This window comes from Mesocricetus auratus, unplaced genomic scaffold (assembly GCF_017639785.1).
Source record: "Mesocricetus auratus isolate SY011 unplaced genomic scaffold, BCM_Maur_2.0 Super-Scaffold_6731, whole genome shotgun sequence".
NCBI lineage: Eukaryota > Metazoa > Chordata > Mammalia > Rodentia > Cricetidae > Mesocricetus > Mesocricetus auratus.
Window position 1 is genome coordinate 9,117,732 of NW_024429185.1, and position 23,502 is coordinate 9,141,233.

Here is a 23,502-nt window from a genome sequence, read left to right on the forward strand (position 1 = left end):
GGGATTAAAGGCCTGGCCACCACTGCCCAGCTGAAAACTTTCACCTTTCTAAAAGCTGCATTGGCATAATGCTCAACGCTGGAGTCCTCTTAAGAAAACAAACAGCGCTTTAGGTGACTGTCGGTTTCTCCTATCTTGTGATTTCATTTTCTAGGTACCGCTCACGAGTACAGTTCCTGCCCCGATGACGCAATTTTCCAAAGCTTGGCTCGAGCATACTCTTCTTTCAACCCAGTCATGTCTAACTCCAATAGAACTCCCTGTCACAAGAACGACGATGACACGAGTTTTGTAGATGGAACGACCAACGGCGGTGCATGGTACAGTGTACCGGGTGGTGAGTTTCCCTTCCACTCTCTGATCGTGTGAACTTGGTTTCCATGTATACTCAGAAAGTGATTTCCATCTATAGAATTGTCATTGTTCCTCAGTCGTTAAAAAATAGATGGAACTTACAACTGTCTCAGCAAAGTGACTGTTACATATTAGTTTGCTTTTATTGGTTTAAGAATCAAGGTGCTAATGTCTGAGGGGGCACACTGGGAGGATAGAAACTGAGTGTTGGTAACTGGCCTCTTTTCAAGTTCAGCCATCTTCGGTAAGAGGGCATCCTTACAGTAGGTGAGTTACGCCTTTCGTTGTAAGCAAATGTATATAGAGACTATGCAATAGAGTTTAACAGACCTTGCACAGTGGTTTGAATGAGAATGGCCTCCATAAGCTCATACACTTGGATGCTTGCTCCACAGTTGATGGGACTGTTGGGACACACCTTCCCCTAGAGCCCAGGCAGCGCCTGGGGCCTCCCCTGGACTGCTGCAGACTCTGCAGAACTTGTATTTGCCGAATTTCTCCAGCCACTAGGATATATGTAATCTCAATCAGAGATAAAGAGAAAAATATAAAGTAATTGATAATGACATTCTATATGACTCACCTGGTACCAAAAGAGAGAGAGGGAGAGAGCGAGCGAGAGGGAGAGGGAGAGGGAGAGGGTGAGGGGAAAGGGGAGGGGAGAGGGAAATGGAGATGGAGAGGGAGAGGGAGAGGGAGGAGAGAGATTTAACTTCTGATTCATTATGCCATAAGAAAATGTTCATGTTTTCTATTGCACACATTTCTTCTGTTTATACTCATATTTTGTATTTGGGTAGATATGATCTGGTACACCCCTGTCCCCCATAAGATGAGAAGTATTATCTATGTGAACTTAGGATTTGGAGTACATCAAATACATCTAGTGTAGAGTAATAATGTATCTTCATTTTGTATTAGAAAGCAATTTTGCACTTTGACCCAAGATACTGGTTTTATTCATAATCTAGAGAGTTGCCATAACCTAGACTCACCTGAGAAGAGAGCCTCAATTAAGGAACTATCTAGATCGCATTGGCCTGGGGGTGTGTCCGTGGGGTTGTCTTGATTGTGGTTTAGATTATGTCTAATACAAAGTAGATATTCCATGTTTATTGAATTAATATATTATGCATATATTAATTTCATATACTGTATATGTGTGATATATATGTATACATATATGTGTATATGTATAACTTGTATATCATATACTGGGATATATGATATATATATATCTTAAATGTCATATACTAGTAGTCCTAATCCTTCAGGAATACACTTTGATGTTAGTTGGATTTAGGAAGGAATAGTATGTCATGTCACCTCACTAGACTTACCCAGTTCCTGCCCCATAGGAAGGCAGCTTAGAGGGATGCAGGTTTCTTTACTAGGTCAAGGGATACAGTCTTTAAGCTTGTCTTTCCCGAAGTCTATTGAGCACTGTGCAATGCGGATGGCATCTGCTTTTGCTCCCACCCTACAACATGGATGCATTAAGCTAAGTGATCATTTAAGACACAAGAGTTTGTGCTTTTAAAACAAGAGTCTCCCAAGCATTTTTTTTTAGTTCCCCCACGGGAGGACATTTCCATGCAGATTCTTGTAGGGTCAGCCTTTGACTTATGCTCTTAGATGATCAGGACAGCACGTGTAGAGTTGTCACCGTGTGTACATATTGACTCTCAGTTTGGCAATTGTGTAGGAATGCAAGACTTCAATTACCTGAGCAGCAACTGCTTCGAGATCACTGTGGAGCTCAGCTGTGAGAAGTTCCCACCTGAAGAGACTCTCAGCAGCTATTGGGAAGACAACAAAAACTCCCTCATCAGCTACATGGAGCAGGTAAACCCAGTATTTGACACTGGCTGATGGAGTGATCTTTAACTTTGTAGTATATTAGACCCATAAAAGGGGTTCTGTTCAGGGGGTTCATCCAAATGCAGATGCCACTATGGGAAATAGGTATCTGCAGTGTCTCAATTAGATGTTCATTTGCCATAGGTTTTATGGTTCATGACTTCTCACTGAGAACTGACATACTGGAGAACTGTGAAATTAGACATCTTTGTTTTCTTTATTCATATCGTGCCAAGCAAGGAAAAACTTAAGACACTCACGTAGCTGATCACCTTGGGCTTTTGGCAGTGTCCTGGGCAGGGCCAGGCTATGAGCAAGGTGAATGAGTCATTCAGGTATAGGACTAGTGCCTGAGTGGGTCTCCTGGATTTTGTGCCCCAAATGCTTCACTCATCTCTCACTAGACTCAACTGGATCTCAGGTGGTGATTTACTGAGCCCTTAGAACTTTTCAGGCATTGTTCAGAATGCCTTACATGTAATAATTATGTAATGAATCCTTTCAGCAATTCTGTGAATCACATGGGATCACAACACCCACCCTCATCTATGAATTAGACCAAGAATTTGAGACCAAAGGGTCAATCAGTGTTGCTAGATTATGCACTAAAGACTTAAATCTCGGAAGTCTTGTTCTAGAATTGTCCTGCTGTAACGGTCTCTCAAGACACAATTTTTTATCAGAGTCATCTACACAGCCATTGCAATATGGGGTTACAGAATTTCAGGGCATCTCACAGTTTGTCAAAATGAAATGGATTACCTACTCAGGTTGGTCTTAGTGTTTCTGTACTTTCAATAGTATATACGGATGCTGGTACTAGGGAGTAATAGTGGACCAAAGGACATCACCCGTTGCCCACAGTGACTTAACTGTCTTCAAATTCTATGTGACCATTTTCACCTGCAGTCCGCAAGAATGATGTTTATTTCACACATTCCAGACAGTCTAGACTAATCAAACTGATTCAATATAAACAAGTGTTCTTTAGTAAACATTTAGTTATCATCTTAGATTCATTTCTGTTGCTGTGACTGAATACTCTAACACATGTAACTTAGGAGAGAAAGAGTTTATTTTATCTCAGAATTACAGGTCAAAGCACATTGTTGTAAGGAAGTTAGGTGGCAGGAATGTGAAACCGCTCCTCATGTCCACAGTCAAGAGCAGAGGGAATGTATGCATGCATCTGTAGGTGGCTTGATTTCTTTACTCTTACAGAATGGGAAAAGATATTCACTAACCCCACATCTAACAGAGGGCTGATCTCCAAAATGTACAAAGAACTCAAGAAGCAAGTCTCAAAACACCAAAGGATCCAATTAAAAAGTGGACTACTGAACTAAATAGAGAATTCTCAATATAGGAGTCTAAAATGACTGAGAGGCACACGAGAAAGTGATCAACATCCTTAGCCATCCGGGAAATGCAAATCAAAACAACTCAGATATCAACTTACTCCTTTCAGAATGGCTCAAATCAAAAACACCAGTGACAGTTTATGCTGGAGAGGTTGTGGTGAAAGGGGAACACTCCTCCACTGCTGGTGGGAATGCCAACTTGTTCAGCCACTTTGGAAATCAGTATAGAGATTCCTCAGAAAAATGGGAATAAGTCTACCACAAGACCCAGCAACTCCACTCTTAGGCATATATCCAAAAGCTGCCCATTCGTACAACAAGGACATCTGTTCCACAATTTTCATAACAGCATTATTTGTAAAAGCCAAAATTTGGAAGCAACCCAGATGCCCCTCAGCCGAAGAGTTGATAGAGAAAATGTGGTACATTTACACAATGGAGTACTATTCAGCAGAATAAAACAATGGAATCCTGAAATTTGCAGGCAAATGGATGGCACTAGAAGAAACCATCCTGAGTGAGGTAACGAAGTCACAAAAAGAGAAACATGGCATGTACTCTCTCATATATGGATTTTAGACATAGATCTGAGGAGTGCCAGCCTACAATCCCATGGCCAGAGAATTTGGGAAACAGAACTTTCATTCAATGGCTGATGGAAACAGAGGCAGACTCCCACAGCTAAACACTGAGCTGAACTCAAGGAATCCAGTGACAGAGAAGGAGGACTGATGAGCAAAGGGATTAAGACTGGGCTGGTTTAACCCCAGAAACAGCTGACCTGACAAGGGTTAGCTCTTGAATCCCAGACTGATGGCTGGGAATCCAGCATGGGACTGATCAAGACCCCCTGAATGGGGGTGTCAGTGAGGAGGCCTAGGTAATCTATTGAGTCTTGGGTAGTAGATCAGTATTTATCCTGGGTATACAAATGGACTCATTGAATTCGAGGAAGACTTTAATTTCTTTTTTTTAAATTTCTTCTTTGACCCAATTGCACATTATTCAATTTCCATGAGTTTTCAGGGTTTCTGCAATTTGTGTTGGTTTTGAATTCTAACCTTTGGGTGTGGTTGTCTGATAAGATACATGGAGTTATTTCAGTTTTTTGTACCTGTTGTTGTTTGCTATGTTGCCAAGTATGTGGTCTATTTTTGAGAAGGTTCCATGTGGCGCTGAGAAGAAGGTATATTCTTTTGTGTTTGGATGGAATGTTCTATAGATGTCTGTTAAGCCCAATTGGGTCATAACTTCTATTAGTTCCTTTGTTTCCTTCTTAAGTTTCTGTCTGGTAGTCCTGTCTAGTGGTGAGAGTAGAGTGTTGAAGTCTCCCACTGTAAGTATGTGAGGTTTTATGCATGATTTGGGTTTTAGTAAGGTGGATGCCTTTGTAATTGGGGCATAGATGTTCAGAATTGAGATTTCATCCTGGTGTATTTCTCCTGTGATGAGTATGAAATAACCTCATTCATCTCTTTTGATCAATTTTAGTTTAAAGTCTAATTTGTTAGCCGGGTGGTGGTGGCGCACGCCTTTAATCCCAGCACTTGGGAGGCAGAGGCAGGCGGATCTCTGTGAGTTTGAGGCTGGGCTGGACCGACAGCCTCCAAAACAATGCAGAGAGACCCTGTCTCGTAAAACCAAAAAAAGAGTCTAATTTGTTAGATATTAAGATTGCTATCCCCACTTGTTTCTTGGGTCCATTTGATTGGAAAATCTTTTCCCAATCCTTACCTCTGAAGTAATGTCTATCTTTGAAACTGAGGTGTGTTCCTTGTATGAAGCAGAAAGATGGATTCTGTCTTTGAATCTATTCTATTAACCTGTGTCTTTTTATGTATGAGTTTAGACCATTGGATATTAATGACCACTGATTGCTTGTTTGTTTTGGAATGGTTGTTGTTGGTGGAATTGTATGTGGATTTCCACCCCTTCTTCTTTTGCCTGTTGGTAAAGTGGGATTATATATTGCCTATGTTTTTCTGGTTGTAGTTAACTTCCTTGGGTTGGAGTTTTCCTTTCATAATTTTTTGTAGGGCTGGGTTAGTGGATATGTATTGTTTAAATATGGATTTGTCATGAAATATCTTGTTTTCTCAGTCTATAGTGATTGATAGCTTTTCTGGGTATAGTAGTCTGGACAGACATCCTTGGTCTCTTAGTGTTGGTAGAATATCTATCCAGGACCTTCTGGCTTTCAGAGTTTCCATGGAGAAGTCAGGTGTAATTCTGATAGGTTTGCCTCTATATGTTTCTTGGCCTTTTTCCTTAGCTGCTCTTAATATTCTTTCTTTATCCTGTATGTTTGATATTATGTTTATTATGTGACAAGGGAACTTTTTTTTTCATGGTCCACTCTCTTTGGTGTTCTGTAAGCTTCCTGTACCTTCATTGGCATGTCTTTCTTTAGGTTGGAAAGTTTTCTTCTATAATTTTGTTGAATATGTTTTCTTTCCCTTTGAGATGGGTTTCTTCTATACTTATTATTCTTAAGTTTGGTCTTTTCACAGTGTCCCATATTTACTGGATATTTTGTGTTAGGAATTTGTTGGACTTAAAATTTTCTTTGGTCGATGAATATATTTCTCCTAGTGTATCTTCAACACCTTAGATTCTCTCTTCCATCTCTTGTATTCTGTTTATTATGCTTGCATCTGTAGTACCTGAGCATTTGCACAACTTTTCTATTTCCAGCATTCTTTCAGACTTTTTTTTATCATTTCTATTTCAGATTTCAGCCCTTGCACTGTTTGAATTGTTTCTTTCAGTTTTTGCTTTGTGTTTTCCTCCATTTCTTGCATTTTTTGGATTGTTTTTTCTTTCATCTCTTTAGGGGATTTTCTCATATCCTCTTTGAGGGCTTCTATCATTTTCATGAAATTGTTTTTAATGTCAGGTCTTGCTGGTGTAGTGTCTCTAGACTCTGGAGGTGCTATATTGGTTTTTCTGTTGCAGAGTGTGTTTTTATTTTATATTGTTTAAATTGTTTCTTGCAATTTTTTGTTTGTCTTTTCTTCTATTTCTTTAAGGGATTTTCTCTTTTCCTCTTTTAGGGTCTCCATCATCTTCATGAAGTTGTTTTTAAGGTGGTTCTCTTCTGCTTCATCTGTGTTGGGATGTTCAGGTCTTGCTGGTGTAGAGTTCCTAGACTCTGCCAGCATCATATTTATTTTTCTGTTGTTTAATTTGTTGTTATATTGTTGTCTTCCCATCCCTTCTTCCAGTAGGTTCAGGTGGGGTCTCTTCCTCTCCTGCTGGGTATGGGTTCAAGGTTCTCTTCTGGTGTGTGCAAGCAGGTCCAATACTCTGATGGGTATCACAGTGGATGCAGGTGGGTCTAAGGCACTCCCTCTCCCAGTGGTTGGTAGCAGGACTAGCACAGTGATGTCAGCAGACTTGCAGTTGCTTTATCCACTGGGACGGGGAGGGGTGGGAGTGGGGTGGGGGAGGTAGAGTGGAGGGGGTGTGGTGAAGTGTGTGGGGGGGTGAGTCAACCTGCCTGCAGTGCCCAGGTCAGGAGATTCCAGAGTTGACATAAGGATGTCAGGCCTGAGACAGGGGCCCCACCCAGCTCACCTCTCCCCCTCCAGAAAACCTATTCTATAAAATTGTTTTAAGAGATCAAAATAGCAGTTTTCTTCTGCAAGTCAACTTCAATGCTTTTGGATAAATAATATTTGAGAATAGTGAGCCATATTGACTTCAGAATAACTCTAGAAGGAATGTTACAAGGGGAGCTCTTCCTCTGAGGTTAAAAGTTGATTCTTTGATTATTATTTTATTTTATTATTTATCTATTTTGGTGGAAGAAGTCAGGTTGGGCTCATTGGATTCTCCACTTAGATATCAAAGAATGCTTTCCTGATAAAACATTTAGATCTCATTTGTCCAATTTTTCCCAAAACAAATGTGTAGAGTGACTTTTGTATCCCAGGAACCATGGGAGGTGTGATTGCAGAGAGCTTCTTTCAGCAGGGTCTGAAGTAGTGAAGTAAAAAACATGAGTCCCTAATCACAAGAGGCTGCAAATGATGAAATGAAGTTTAATTAGCTAGAGTAACTACAATGATTGGACACAGAAGTCTTCCTAGCTCAGTCTTGGGGTTTAGGAAAAGCCTCTTGGAGTTGTATGTAAGATGCCCCATGGTTACTACCAATAGGATCGTCATGTTGAACAACAGTTAAAAGACAGGTTCTGCTGATGCTTAAGTCATCTTCTTCAGGAAAAGTATAATCCAAAGCTAAACAAAGCATAAATCCACTCTACTGGGGAGGAGCATTTCCTCCCTTTCAGTGTCGTGGATTCATCTGATGGCGGAAGCGAGCTCGAGAGCGGAGGGGATGGAGTCAAGTGGTGCTATTTCAGGCCATTTGGAAGGAGAATTTGCTCCACCAGTGCAGCGATGCAAGCTGTACAGAGACAGGAAGAGATCTCTATGATGAAAGTTCCCAGGCCAAGCCATGGGAGTCTCTAGTTTGGGAATCAAGGGCGGTTGAGTGCTCAAGAAGACTGCCTGCACCTTTCTGTCTGCTGGAAACATTTTCTTGACAACAGTGTTGATTAGGCACTGAACACCTGGGCCTAAGAGCTAAGCTAGGCCTATGTTCCCACCTCCTGCCAAGTAGGTGATTAGGTCTAGTTTCCTTGTTGGAGCAGAGGACATCTCCTGCAGAGTTTTAACTGGGATGTTTGCGCGAACTCAAATTGTAAAGCTAATTAGAGCTGATAGCTAGTTAAAAACAGCCCCCCCTTCAATAGCGTTGGAATAGCCTAGTTCTCAAAAATTCTCAAGGAATTTCTCAGACTGCTTTATAAAGTACTCAAATCAAAACTAAGGATCCATTAAACAAGTGGTTCCTGTCCTGTCCTGCAGGGAATGACTCCAGAATGATGCTACAGAGGTGTTTAAATGCGACCTGTACAAACGTAGGAACCAGAGCATCTGCGATTGTATCCTGGGGAGTGGAAATGTCCTAAAGTCTGGGGAGAGATTACCATGGGGGGGGGGACAAGAAAAGCCAGAGGGGACAAGGGCAGGAAAGCAGCTCCTCCAAGCTGTAGTGAAATCTGAGCTCCGTGGTTTTCTTAGTAAACACCATAAAATGATGGAGGTTTCTAGTCTGGATTCCGGTCTATGCAGTTATGATCACTTGTGACTTCTGGTTATTTATTGCTACAGCAGGAGTTTTCAAACAGAAAATTTTTCCATTTGAAAAAATTACGAAGTGAGTCCAGTGCTGACTTCATCTGCATAGAGAGTTCCAGGACAGACAGGATACATAGTGAGACTCTGTCTAATGAAAAACAAGATTTCAATGTTATCTTCAGCTTTTTTGAGGTTAGAGAGACAGCTTGACAGCTAAACATACTTGCTGCTCTTACAGAGGACCTAGGTTCAGTACCCACATGACAGCTCACAACTGCAAAAATTCACACACACACACACACACACATACACACAGAGTCTAAAATGGGGAAAGGCATTTATTATTAAATATGTACTTCACAGCATATTCTAAGTCCTAAGTGGTTGGCACAAACAGAAAAAGTCGTGACCTTTAACTCAGCAAATTTGTGCCTAATACAGACTCATCAACTCATCACATGTTTTAGTGTGATTGCATGACTTACTTTTCAATGATGAGGGAATTTAAAAGTTTCGTGTTTTTGAAGTTTCACAAAAATCTGTGATGTCAAAATTACAGTATCTCAAGATGGACAAAGTGTTTCTGGACAAGCAGTCCTTACAAACTAGGGTCATCTTGAATTCGTTTATCAATCCTCAACAAAATCCCTCAACCTTGTTTGGAAACTTCCTATTTGTGGTGTGTCTGGTTTTCTGAGATCTCTGGATATATTCGTCTTGTCCTCTCTACAGTCTGTCTGATGAGGAACGGCTCACACACCATTCAGCAATCGAACCTTCATGGTTCCTAGTTCCAAATGAATGGTTTTCAGTATTTCAGTTCTGGTTGGCTGGTTCAGAAACAAAACAACAAAAAAGAAAGTAATCAGAGGCAAAGAAAGACAAATTAAGAGCTTCTCTAGGCCCTAAACAAAAATTTAAGATGTATTTCTTCTTCTCTTACTAAACTAGTTCCCATCAAAAATTTCCTTCCCATCCTTAATTGGCATCCAATTTTCAGTTGTTCTGTTCACTGATCTATCATGCCCTTATTTTCAGTCAAAACCATATGGTTAATGAACTTGATGCAAGGTAGGCACAACCCACATCTTTTCTTATAGCTCAGCTCACATTAATAGGTTGTGATAGAATTGTCAACTAACAACACAGTAATGGGCTTGTATAGATGACCCTATTGGAAGAGAGAGACACTACCAAAATACATGGAGGCCAAAATGTCACAAATAAAACAGGCTTTTTTTTTTTTTGTTATCCAGAATGTCCTTCAAATCTTTGTTTGACACAGAACAGAACATTCGTTCTCAGAAGGTGACTTCTGAACATGTGTTTAACAAAAAGCCCAGAAAAGAATGTGCACATTCACTGGTGGCTTGTGTCTGTTCTGCTTCTTAAACAATGAGGCTGTACAGTGGATTCCTGGAAAACGGAGGAATGCTTGACATGAAACATTTAAAAGCCATTTCTATTATGATTTTTTGACTGTTTTTGACCTTCACAGATACACCGAGGAGTTAAAGGATTTGTCCGTGACCTTCAAGGTAATCCAATTGCCAACGCAACCATCTCCGTGGATGGAATAGACCATGATATCACTTCGGGTGGGTTTTTCTTTTTTCAATTATTTATTATTATTATTATTATTATTATTATTACTATTATTATTAGCCTTGATCTGGAGGCAAGCACTTATGAAAATGAGCACAACTAGTAATTATAATAATTGTAATTATATACTAATTCTAAGCATAGCAGTTAATTGGCTCGTACTTTTCACGCACTGGGCCCCCTCCATGTTGTTTGTGAAAGTGAAAAATGAAACCCAGGAAGTCTGCGGCTTGTAGAAATCTCCAGCCAGCAGCAGGTGGCGCTCTTTCCCCAAGTGGGCGGTTATAAGTCTGCCACCCTGCCTTCTTGTTAGGAGCTGTGGAGGTTAAACTCCCAGTGCTTGGGAGGATCCCGAATGTGTTTCTATTAAGCTCACTTTACTTTAACCATCACCCACTGGAATCCTTCAGCCAGATAACAAAGGAACAAGAACAGTCTTCTTGGTCCTTAGAACTATTTTTCCAGAGCCTCATTGTCCTGTAAAATTCATTTACAGATTTATTTAACAATATCCATCGCTATCCCACCAAGTCTTGGGATGCCTTTCAGCCAGCATTCTAGAAGCCATGCCAGGATCCTATGCACCCGTGGTAAAGATAGGGCCCAAGGCTGGTGCCCTTTGGCTGCAGGCTATCTGTTCTGGTAACTCCAAAAGCACTATTTGCTCTGCACTCCACGATGTAAAACTGGGGGGCGGGGACCTAGTCTAGGGAATAGTTCCCAGAAAGCAATGAAACAGAGGAATTGTAAGTGCTACAGCTTTGATGGGACCGTTTCCCCCAATAAAATGTTGCATCTCTGAGGGAGATCCTCAACCCTTGCTCTCAAGGGAGAGCTTTTCCCAATGCAAGTGTTAGCTCTCTGAGGGGAGAGGTTTCCCCAGTGCAAGTGCTAGCTCTCTGAGGGGAGAGCTTTTTCCCAATGTAAGTGTTAGCACTCTGAGGGGAGAGGTTTCCCCAATGCAAGTGTTAACTCTCTGAGGGGAGAGGTTTCCCTAAATGCAAGTGTTAGCTCTCTGAGGGGAGAGCTTTCCCCAATGTAAGTGTTAGCACTCTGAGGAAAGAGGTTTCCCCAGTGCAAGTGCTAGCTCTCTGAGGGGAGAGGTTTCTCCAATGCAAGTGTTAGCACTCTGAGGGGAGAGGTTTCTCCAATGCAAGTGTTAACTCTCTGTGGGGAGAGCTTTCCCCAGTGTAAGTGTTAGCACTCTGAGGGGAGAGGTTTTTCCAATGCAAGTGTTAGCTCTCTGAGGGGAGAGTCCAATGCAAGTGTTAGCATTCTGAGGGGAGAGGTTTCCCAATGCAAGTGTTAGCTCTCTGAGGGGAGAAGTTTCCTTAATTCAAGTGTTAGCTCTCTGAGGGGAGAGGTTTCTCCAATGCAAGTATTAGCTCTCTTAGGGGAGAGGTTTTCTCTAGTAAGTGTTTCATTTCTGAAGGGAACGGTATCTAGGTAGTGGGGAGCCAAGGAACACCACAGTCACACAGAAGAGACTTATTGAGAGTGACATAAGAGGGTAGCTGCCTCTGCTGGGTGAAAGCAGAAGGGAACTGAACAGGAGACAGGCTGATCTAGGGTTTTTTGGGGGAGGAGTTTTCCAGGGTGGGGATTGGTGAGATTTCAAGTCCTGAGCTTGAGGCAAGCCCAGGGATTGGTTGAATTTGCAGCTCAGGGGTTGGTGGATTTTGAAGCCTGGAGGTGAGCTTGGATCTTTTATCCTACAGTTTGGGCTGCAGGAATAGTGTTTTTTTTTGAGGCTATGGGCATATGAAGGAATGAGAAATGAACCCTACATTGAAAGTGAAGTGTGTTGTCCTGGAAGCCCAGAGATGCCACAAGAGGGAGAGAGAATGGTCAATGATGTCCAGTAAGAATGGCCTTGTGAGTGAATCATTGGATTTGGCAGCATGGAGCCTCTTGACCAAATTTCTATCAACAAAATGGGTGGCGCTAGCAGAGTTGGTCCAGGCAAGACTAGGGAGAGACCCTCGAGTGATAGAAAAATAGTCACATTTTAGTGACATGTTTTTGTAAAGCACAATTTTAAATTCATTACTGACAGAAGGGAGATGTTGGGCATGCAGGAAGAGAAAAGGTTAGGGGATTTTTTTTAGAGATTTTTTTTCTGGCTGCTTTTTAAAAAAAATGATTAAATACCTTGTAGAGCACCAACGGAGAGTAAGGATGAGGGGGCTGTTTTTTAGAGGCACAGTCAAAAATGGAGTGTGTAAACTGTCCAGTAGGACATTTGTTACTCCAAGTGTGGACCCCTTGGAGGCTCCAACATCTCCCTGGGGGCTAGGTATGCAGAATCCTAGGTCTCCCCTCTGAGCTAGTCAGTCAGATCAACTTCCCTGTTTGATTGGCATGCACCTGAGTTGAGACTGATTGGTCAGGGAGGCATGGAAGAAAGCTACCACCAGGCACCTGAGCAAGGATGGTGTTTAGGGGCTGGAAACTGGTCACCATCAGTGTTTGCCCAAGCTTCTTAACAGTTGTATTGGTGTAAGCAGAGTAGGGAGTGGAAAATGCCCAAGACTGGTGGTTTGCCATGGGTTTTAGATCAAGGGAGAAGGACAGATGAGCTCAGTGTTAGTGGCCATGGGACCCTGTCTAGGTTTAGAAGTAGAATCCTAAAGGAGCAAACGAGGTTGAATCATAGCTCTTCTTAGGAATTCCAAACATAGTTCTCAAATGGCACTGCCTACCAATGTCTTGTAAATCTTAAGAACTCAAAATTACTGACAAGCACCCAGGAGATTCTAATGAGGTTATCTTGGGGCTCTGCTTTGTGAAACATTGACCTAGAAGATTCTTGGGACCTGAGGTCTTTACATGGTAAGAATGAAAATACCATGTCTAGATTCTTACCATTTCCCCAAATTCTTACCGTGCTATTCCTGATGTGACCAGAAGACTCATCTATGATAAGGTTTATTAAATATTTAGCGTGGGTGTCTCTGATCTAGCGCTAAGACATGAGGCTTGTGGGAAGATAGTTGTCCTCTTTCACCTAGAATTTCATTAGAGTAGGGACTCACTGAAAGTCAACCAAGCTAATGACGTTGGTGTGACTACCAACATATGACTACCCTTTCACATGTGTGCCTGGCTTTGATGTTCTCTTTCCTGCAGCTAAGGATGGGGATTACTGGCGATTGCTTGCGCCTGGAAACTACAAACTTACAGCCTCAGCTCCTGGCTACCTGGCAATAACGAAGAAGGTGGCAGTTCCTTTCAAGCCTGCTGTCTCGGTGAGTAGTCATGGAAGTAGCTAAGAATATAATCCTATTTAAGCTAATAATAACTCAGCACTTGCCACTGTCAAACATATTTAATCTTCACTCTAGCCCTACAAGGTAGGCACCACTATTCCCAAAATGGAGGCCTAGCAAGGTTAGGTGGCTTGATCATGGTCTCTGGCTTCTTGAAGAGTCTCATAAGAACTCAAAACAATACCTAAAATATTAATTTTAACTTTCTAACTTTGATTTCAATATAAATGGGATTCTTTTCCAATTACCTTTCTATCTGAAGCATCCAGCCCAGTGCCTTACTCAATATGTATTAGAGAAAATGCCAGTAAGATAATCTTAGGCATTAACTAACATCTCTTAGGAATACATGGTGAGGTATGGGGAGACGACTCAGCAGGAAAACACTTGCTCTCCGGGTGTGAGTATCAGAGTTGGATCCACAAACCCAAGGGAGCCATGTCAGTCACCTAGGATCCATGCCCAGGCAACATGGCAACCCACCTGGAACCCAGTGTTTTGAAGGGAGAGAAGGATATCATCAGCAAGCTGCCACCTAGCACATTCTAACATGAAGAGTAAAAACCTGGAGATAGCTATTGGGGTTCAAGCTTCAAGTAGAAGATCAGAAAAGCAAAGCTGTCAAGCCACTAGCTCTTGCCTCTACCCCAGGATGAAAGGGCTGGTCCTGTTTCCATGAGCTCTCACCAAGCCTCGTACTGCTGCTTCTCCTCAGCGTGGCTGGAAAATCAGTGTCTTCCTATCTTCAATGTGGCTGGAGAATGAATGACAGCTCTGAGACTCTGTTCCTATCTTAAATACCTTTCATGAATCCTGGGATTAAAGGCATGAGCTCTGTTATTCTTTTATACTGATTCAATCTTGTGTAGCCTTGGATGGCCTTGAACCCAGAGAGATCCATCTGCCCCTGTCTATGTGTCCTGGGATTAAAGGTGTGTTCCAACACTGCCTTGCTTGTGTGGCTAAGTAGTGTGGTTACTTTGATATTTTGATCTCCAGTGGCTTTAATAAATCATAAATAAAGCATCACTGAAGAACATCAGTTAACTCTGGATTCTGCCCCAGTGAATAAGGTGGAGAGCAACAGAGGACTGCTGATGTCAACTTCAGGACATTTCTAGTAAAAAGACTTGCTGGAGGAAATGTCACTGTAATTTTGTTTATGCCTCAGGGATTCATGCATATGAACACATGTGCTCTTGTACATACTTGAGACACATATGCATATGAACACACATGAACCCATGAGCACACAGACTACACATACAGGAATACAGAGAGAGAGAGAAAAAATATACAGTGAGCTGAATACTTAGAAAGTATGTTTCCATTATCTTTTCAGCAGGCAAGGGTGGTGTTTCTGTGGCAGGGCAGGGTAGAAGGAAGCGAACATCGGAATGTGTGTGATGTATGTGCATTCGTGGAGATGCCCGAAGTTGACACTGAGTGTCCTCAATTGCTCATCTCTGTAGTCCTTGAGACAGTGTCTCTTGATGAACTGGAGCTGGCCAATTCTGGGTATCCTAGGGTCAGCATCTTCCCCAGAGATCTCCTGTCTATGTCTCCCAAGTGCTGGGATTACAGGCAGCCCCCACACTTGCGTGTCTTTACGTGGACTCCTGGGATCTGGACGTGTTTCATGCTTGCCTGGCAAGTGCCTTATCCACGGAATCTTCTCCCTAGGCCGTCAAAAAAGTGTTTTCAATTAATTTTGTCAGGAAGGTGATGGTGATATCTATATTTCTCTGGGATCAGAATTCTGCTACCATTTTAAATTATACGATAGGGACCATAAGAATTTCCAGTGGAAAGGCTTGCTTGAGGAAACATCACTGTAGTTTTGTTTGCATACTGGGAATTCAAAGAACAAATAACTCTTCTGTGTGTGTGCCGTGTGGTGCAGCCATGTGACTATGCCTCAGACTTGCTGAACAATGGCTCTTATCCCTGAACTGCCCTCCCCCCTCCAGACACTTGTTTTCCCAAACAAAAGATCTTGAGTTTTAAAAAACGGTTTATTAAATTTGACTGCATGTATATGTGTACATGAGGCTGTGAAACCTGGAAACAGGGTAGCCCTAGGCACAGGCTGGGAAAGGTTCAACTGCTTTCCTCCCTAGTTTTTCAAATAGTCTGAGGATGTAGTGAGCGAAACCTTACACCCAAATAAGCAGGTACTGAAGTAGGCATATTATACGCAAGACACATAAGTAGGAACGCTTAGTTCCATGTAGGATGGGAGATGCGGGAGGACTGTGACCGGATCCTCATTCTATGTGTGCAAGTTCCCTATAGACCGGAAGGAGACTCCCCACCCCCCAAACTCCTACCCAACCACCTTCTCCCATTCACCAGGACAGCACCTTGTGTGTTTTCATGATCTGAAAATCAGTCACCAGCACATTGAGCTGTATTCTATTAGGTCAAACCCCAAGTGGGACAAAATTCAAGGGTGATGGGCAGAGCTTGTGAGATAAAGGGCTATCCTCAAGGTAGAGAGGGTGGATATAGGTTTGATGAAACTATAGCTATTTTGAAGCTATTACATTTCAGCACATTGCAAGCAGAACTGACTTCTGGATTTTGTTCCTATAAAAGCATGTTTTGTTTATTACAGATTAAAAAAATTCTGCTTCAATTCGGGTGACTGGATTGAATTCATTCTACTGTATATTCTATAAACTGCCTTATTAGTTATATAAGTGACTTGATAGCAATCTGTTTTGGTTTTTCTTCTTCAGGTTGACTTCGAGCTGGAGTCTTTCTCTGAAAGGAAAGAAGAAGAGAAGGAAGAATTGATGGAGTGGTGGAAAATGATGTCAGAAACTTTAAACTTTTAAGGAAGGCTTCTAACGAATTGCTTTAATCTATCTATATAATGTAGTAAGATGTAACGTGGCTCTTTTATTTTAGATTGTGTGCAGTCAATATTTAACATTGATTTAATTTTAATCATTTCAGTGGTAACTGATATTACTTAAATATACTCAGACAAAAACACAAGGTCTCGGTCTACTTCATTAGAATTTGCCTCCCCACATAGCTTCAAAATATAGCTCCTTTAATGTCATTGGTGACAATGTCCCACAATGGCTGCCATAAAAAAGCCACCAGACGTAGGCTGGAGTTGTGTGCGCTGCACTGCAAGACTTACATAGTTTTGTGTCCGTTGTCATTTGTCAATCTCGTGCTGACTCGCCGTGTAAGCATGATCCTGTTAATGCACTTCTGCTGCGAAGAAAATGTACGTGTTTCAAAGTGGCTTTGAGCAGAATGAAAACCTACTTCTGGCCTGTACTTTACCGAGGGTGGTCTTGTCGCATTAGTCAGCCTGTTAATGCTACTCCAGAGTTTGGGGGTTTGTCTTGATTGCAGATTGGCCCAGAATTGCATTGTGAATGAATAAAGGTTAAAAAAAAAGTCCATGATGTTTTTGTTCTGCATGAATTTTTTTCTTGTCGAATATTGTGGTTTTGTGGTGAAAAAACATTTCCTTCACCGTGACTTCTTGTTTCACTTTTACACTGAAAAAAAGTTCACGCCAAGGAGCGTGCAGACTTTGAGTACATTATTGTGTTGAGCGAAAGGTTCTGATTCCATGGAGTTTAACAAAAAAGGTTTTATTTTTATATTTAATTGTGTGGCTGTGTGTGGGTTTGTGCACCTGAGTGGCTTACACAGGCGAGACAAGGGCTTCAGTTTCCCTGGTGCTAGAGTTACAGGTGGCTGCTAGCCTCTGCTTCTCTTGAACGCTTAGTTCTCTTCATTGCTGAGCCATCTCGCTCAAGCCCCCTGAGTCTACGCATCTTAAAGGACCTGTTGTGGACACAGACTTTAAATAAATATATGCACAGTTGTTGTGTAAGTGTGTGTTGTCATGAGGAAAATGAAAGAATGTAGAGAGAAGGAATGGTAGAGCATCCTAGATGAGATTGGATGAAAGGAGTTAGCGGTGTTCTCTTACCGCATACAATCCCAGACTTACAATATGTAAGATCAGTGTGGAGGCTGAGTATAGGAGTAGGTGCTTGTGCATGTGTGGGGCTGCTGGCAGTTGTGGTGTGGTTTTCTAATGGTCAAGGTAGAAGGGTTGTGTTAAAATAACAGCAGCTGTTATGGTGCTAGAACCCCCATACTTAGTGGCTTAAACCAAAAAAAGGTTTGTTTAATGCCTGTTAAACAGTTCTAAACTAAGCAGAAGACAAAAATGAGGTAGCTTTTCTCTACACTGTCTGAGACCATAGTCCATGACCCATTCTTGTGGAAGATATGCCATCATCTCGGGGTGTCTATCCAAGTTGCATTGATAGTCTTCTTCAGCATAGCCACTGGGAAAGGGGAAAACAGGCCTGGGGATGCTATACACTGATTAAATAGCATGGCCTAGAATTGCATTCCTAACTGCAAGGGAATCTGGGAAATGTAGTCCAACAGTATAACAAGAGAGGTGAGAAGGCATATATGCTACACATTGCTTAGATTATATTCCTAACTGCAAAGGAGCCTGGGAAATGTCACTTAGCAGTATTACTAAAGAGGTGAGGAGAATGCAGACTGGGTGAACATCTAACAGTCTGTCAGTTGAATAGTCCCGCAGATAAAAGAGCATTGCAATAGGAAAGAATGGCATTTTTGATGGACTTAGCAAAAAGAATGCCTGTAGCAGAGATGTGGGTGGTGGGAAGTAGAGCCTGGGAGACAGGCAATCTTTTAGAGCAGAACTAAAGATCTGGGATTTTGATCTTAACTGAATATTCTTTAACTGGGAAGGAAGACGACCTAGTTTATACTTTAAAGACCATTCTGGCTACTAGGCTGCAAATAGAAGAAAGAACAGAGGCCAAGTAGGAGTCTACTGCAGGGATCCAAAAGAAGCGACTTGGGTAAGGTTATGAGAGTAAAGATGAGACTTGGGTAGGTTTGTGATGTATTTCATAAGTAGCGCTGACAGGTCTTAATGAGCAATCGGTATGAATGGTGAGGGATGGTGGTTGTTAGGAATGACTTGGTGCTTGAGCAGCTGGGTGCTTGTTATGTGGCCTGGTGAAAAGAAACAGATTGGGGAGTGCGAGAAGCAAGAAGCTTCAGTGTAGGAGATGTCAAGTTTGTGACAATAGACAAATGTAGGTGCTGAGTGGGTGGCTGGGTTTTCCATGCTTACAGTTCCCAAAAAAGACTTGAAATTGGAGATAAGATACGAACATGACTGGCATGGACTCATAACTTAATCACCCAGAGGGACGCTTGAGAATGCAGGGAGCACACTAACTGGGGTAGTTCAGAGCTCTGTGGGTAATCTGTGGCACTATTGTGGTGCTAATGTCAGCACTATGCATATGATGTCTAAAACCATCCAGGTACATATAATCTCCTAGGAGGAGCCTTTAGAGTTAGAAAAAATGGGGCTGAACCCTACAGAAATTCAGGATTCTATTGCTCATGGTTTCCATATAACACAGGACAGTTTTGCCCCTGTCTAGATGAACCAAATGCAGGAAATCACACATCCATCTCTGCCCCTGGAGACCAGGTAGAACAGTCACTCATATACAAGGAGCTGGGAGTTGATTCTGGGTGATCTTATATCATTTGGGGCACTCAAGAATATTACTTGGACACAAATAATTTTTGGACACAGGGTTTGTTTATATACCCATATACATACACACATAAGTATACATGCATGTATATGTATATATATTTTCTAGACTGGCCTTGAACTTACTATGTAACCCAAACTGTCCTTGATAGATTTCAAATCGATCCTCCTGCCACAACCTCTTGAGTGCTGGTATTACAGATGTGAACCACCATGCCTGGCTTCATGGTTGAGGTCTTAATGTCTTTCAGTTTTACATAATGTGAGGTATATTGTATGTGAGTGGGAGGAATCTCCCTTCCCTGGCTTCATGGCACTGTGGTGAAGTAGATATACTGGAATGAGACACCCAGCCTTCAATGCTAATCCTCTGTCATTCCTTGAGAAGTTGCTTATTAGGTACGCTAACTAAGCGGACCAAATTTATCAAAGGCCTGAAGCACTTCTGTCCCATTTCCTTCCTAGGAAAGCTAGTGTAAGCTTTGGCTGCTTGTGTTGGTATGGTAAAAGAGACCAATGGGCACTGAGAATTACTAGGGTCATTGGTAGAGCTAACAATTTCCTTAAATAATTTATCGGTAAGCAAGTTGTGTTGCTGTCCACCTACTCTGTTTTTCAGCTGTTTCTAAATGAAGGAATGGAAGAGATAGGTCTTATGTGTTGAACCCCTAAGCTCCTCAGAGACATAACATTTTAATAGTTTTTGCATTACCTCTCTTTTCAGAAGACATTTGGTGTGATTTTTAATGGAAGGTTGAAGCAGGCAAGGGCATTGGAGACGTAAGTGAAGGGTTATACACATGTGGGTTAAAAGCAGCCAAGTCATGTTGCTCTAGGTAACAAAAATCAGAAAGGGAGGGGCCTGGGAAGTTGATTTTAACTCAATAACACATTTTGAACTTCCTTTTCTCATGGACAATGAAAACCAGACACATCACTGTGCAGGGAACAGCTACATAGACTGATTTCCAGCTCTTGACATAAACAAAGAGAAACATTATTTGCAGAGACAGAACTCTGAACTTTGGTATTCATATTTTATTTATACAGACAGTCTCTGAAATCTTCCCATGATTTCATATGGGAAGCTAAAGAAGAGAAAAACAGCATCATTTAGTCCAGCATGTGGCTCAGCTTGGCTTTTCAAGGTTCTCAGGAGGATCGCCTTCCGCGGTCACATTTGGATGCGATTTGGTATTTTTGCCTCACAAATGTCAAGATAGAAGGTTCCTTGACTTTCATTTCTCACCTTGAAAATACACAACATTCTGGTTTAGATATTTTAAACTAAATGGTAGTCTAGGTCTTTATAAATGCTCCAATTCCTTCCTCTTCCTATCTCTCCCCTCTTTGCACCCACCCATTCTCCGTGCCTTCCTTTGAGATGATAGCTGTGTGTATAAATTGACTGCATTATGACTTGAATTTACAGGGTAGTGTTATATGTTTTTAATGTGCTTAATTTATATCATTACAAAATTCCCCAGGAATCTGTGTTCGTAAGACAGGGCAAATATCTAGCTTATCTGGGGGTAAAAGCTACCAGAATGATACAAGCTGATATTGGATATAATCTGTAATAGTGACTCTGGTGAGAAAACACACATTGGTGAAATTTGTTGAACGATTTCCTGATGTCAGGTGCTACAAGACTCTAAAATGTTGAAAGGATCCTGTAGTTTTTTCTTCTTTATGATTTTAAGCTTCTTTGGCTCTTTTTGTATTTTCTTCATTGCCTTTCCTCTGCTTTTGAAGATTCATTCAGTGATTATTAGGTGCTGAGTTCTCTTTTCGAAATTGGAAAATCACTTTGTCCTGTTCTGAGATATTACAACCATAACTATGACTATCATCATCTCCCTTACGATCATCACTGTGGACATCCTCACCATCTCAGTCATCCTCACCACCATCACTGCCATCCACATCTCTATTATTAGCACTGCCATCCTCATGACCATCACGGCCATCTCCATCCCCATTCCCCATTATCATCACTACCATCACTGCCATCTCCATCCCCATTATCGCCATCCTCGTCTCCATCACTACCATCTCCATCTCTGTTGTCAACACCACCATCCTCACCACCATCACTGTCATCTCCATTACCACCACCACTATCCTCATCTCCATCACAGCCATCTCCATCCCCATTATCGCCATCCTCGTCTCCATCACTACCATCTCCATCTCTGTTGTCAACACCACCATCCTCACCACAGTCACTGTCATCTCCTTAACTGGGAGCATCCTCATGAGCATCCAGCTCTGTCTGTCACTGTCCTCACTATCTTTCCTTTCTTCACCATTGCTGGGCAGGTATCTTGTGCCGCTTTCCACATCGAGCACTGAAGTACACTCTTCTCAGACTACCTTTAATGGTAAGAACTCTTCCAGGAGTCACATGTAACCAATGAAGACAATAATCTAGAGCTCTGAGTAAAGTTCCTCACCTCAATCAGCTGGTAAGGAGCAGCACAAGACTGAAAGTCCCATCAGCCCGAGACTCTGAGCCCACCCTGGCTCGCTTACTTGGCATGACCTAGAGATTTTATTTTTCTGTTTAATGTATCCAGTTGACATTTTCACAGATGCCAATGGCTACACTCTGGTTTCAGGCAACCCCTTATTACCTACTCTGAAAGATGTTTTAAGAACACCATTTAGGTAGGTGCAATGTCTTGTATCATAGCTTCTTGCCAAGAGGATTTCTGTTCGCCTAATTAACTCAATCAGTTTCCCAGTGGAAATGGTGATATTTGGCACAGATGTTACCCTTATTGAAGACAGGCATGTTTCAGGATTTATCAGGGCATCTCAGGCACTTACATTATCTCAGGAGAGGAAAACCCAGCACTTCAGTGAGGGAAGGGATTTTCTGGGAGGCCACTCTGATGCTGATTCTGGTTGAAGTTTTGTCTTATAGTTATAGTCACATTATGGCCAGGGGAAATCCACAGAGGTGGGCTTCACAAAGTGAAGTATAGGAGTTCTTAAATTAGTGGAAACTGATGCCAACAAAACCTGAAGACAAAGTCAGACACTCACAGCCATTCACAGTGAAGCTCTGCTCAGAGAATAGTCTAGAAAGAAGGCTGGAGGGAGGGTTCTGTGCAGCACTTGTTAAATAAATCAGTATGTGCAAAGCATTTCGGAAACTGACTGTAGAGAAAATGTGCTCAGAAAGCAGTCTAACTGGATGTGGTTAGCACTTGAAGATATGCTATTATCTATCTTGTGTGTGTATACGATTGTGTGTGTATGTATATGTGCCAGTGTGCATGCACCTCTGTGCGAGAGTGAGTGGAGGCCTGAGGCTGACTTTAGTGTCTTTCTCAATCATTCCCACCTCATCGAATGTGGAACTTCTAGGCTGAGCTAGGCTGGCTGAACAGGAGTCCCCAGAGAGTTGCCTGTCTGTGCCGTTAGCCTTGGGATTGCAGACATGAACTTCTTCCTTCCTTCCTTCCTTCCTTCCTTCCTTCCTTCCTTCCTTCCTTCCTTCCTTCCTTCCTTCCTTCCTTCCTTCCCTCCCTCCCTCCCTCCTTCCTTCCTTCCTTCCTTCCTTCCTTCCTTCCCTCCCTCCCTCCCTCCCTCCCTCCCTCCCTCCCTCCCTCCCTCCCTCCCTCCCTTCATTCCTTCCTTCTTCATGAGTTCTGGGAATCTGAACTCAGGCCCTAATGCTTGTGTGCCAAGCACACTGTTGACTGAGCCATTTCATTATCCCCTGAAACACTACCATTTTTATAGTTACAAAACAAATGAAATTACTTGATACTAAGACACTGACAGGGACCTGACCTAGGAAGCTAAAGACCCACAGCTGGGAGTTCTTGTGCATGAGGCAAAAGCTCCATTATTGGAAAAGAGATGTGGTGTAATACTGGGTTACAAAGAGTCCTTGGTTGCACTTCAGCATCCCCGTTTCAGATCAATTGAGTTCAGAGATCTGCACTTGATGAGTTTGCCAATAGCCTTGAAGGAAGAGCCACGAGGACAAAGTGAGGAGACCAGTGGGATTCCATGTAGAATTACAGCCTTTAGTCACAAACCTGAGTACCACTTACAGCAGTCCTTGAATGCATGCATCTGCAGAATGAGATGTGTATTTTCTATTTAGTAGTCTTTAATTGTCCATTATTTGATATTAAGACAGAAAGAGAGAGAGAGAGAGAGAGAGAGAGAGAGAGAGAGAGAGAGAGAGAGAGAGAGAGAGAGAGAGAGAGAGAGAGAAGTTGGGTGTGGTGGCTCATGCCTGTAGTCCTAGTACTTGGTAAGCTGAGGCAGGCTGGTCACTGTGGATT

The 23,502-nt window shown here is 42.1% G+C and overlaps 1 protein-coding gene across 1 annotated transcript in view; it reads left to right on the forward strand.

The window, feature by feature from the left end:
* Positions 1–17,019, forward strand: part of Cpe (carboxypeptidase E) — a 100,566-nt gene extending 83,547 nt beyond the window's left edge. Inside the window, exons 5-9 of the mRNA XM_005075183.4 lie at positions 155–337; positions 2,060–2,199; positions 10,221–10,320; positions 13,457–13,575; positions 16,338–17,019. Of these exons, the coding sequence (XP_005075240.1) occupies positions 155–337; positions 2,060–2,199; positions 10,221–10,320; positions 13,457–13,575; positions 16,338–16,436 (641 nt within the window). The 3' untranslated portion in view covers positions 16,437–17,019. The remainder of the gene's footprint in view (positions 1–154; positions 338–2,059; positions 2,200–10,220; positions 10,321–13,456; positions 13,576–16,337) is intronic.
* The last annotated feature ends 6,483 nt before the right edge of the window (positions 17,020–23,502 follow it).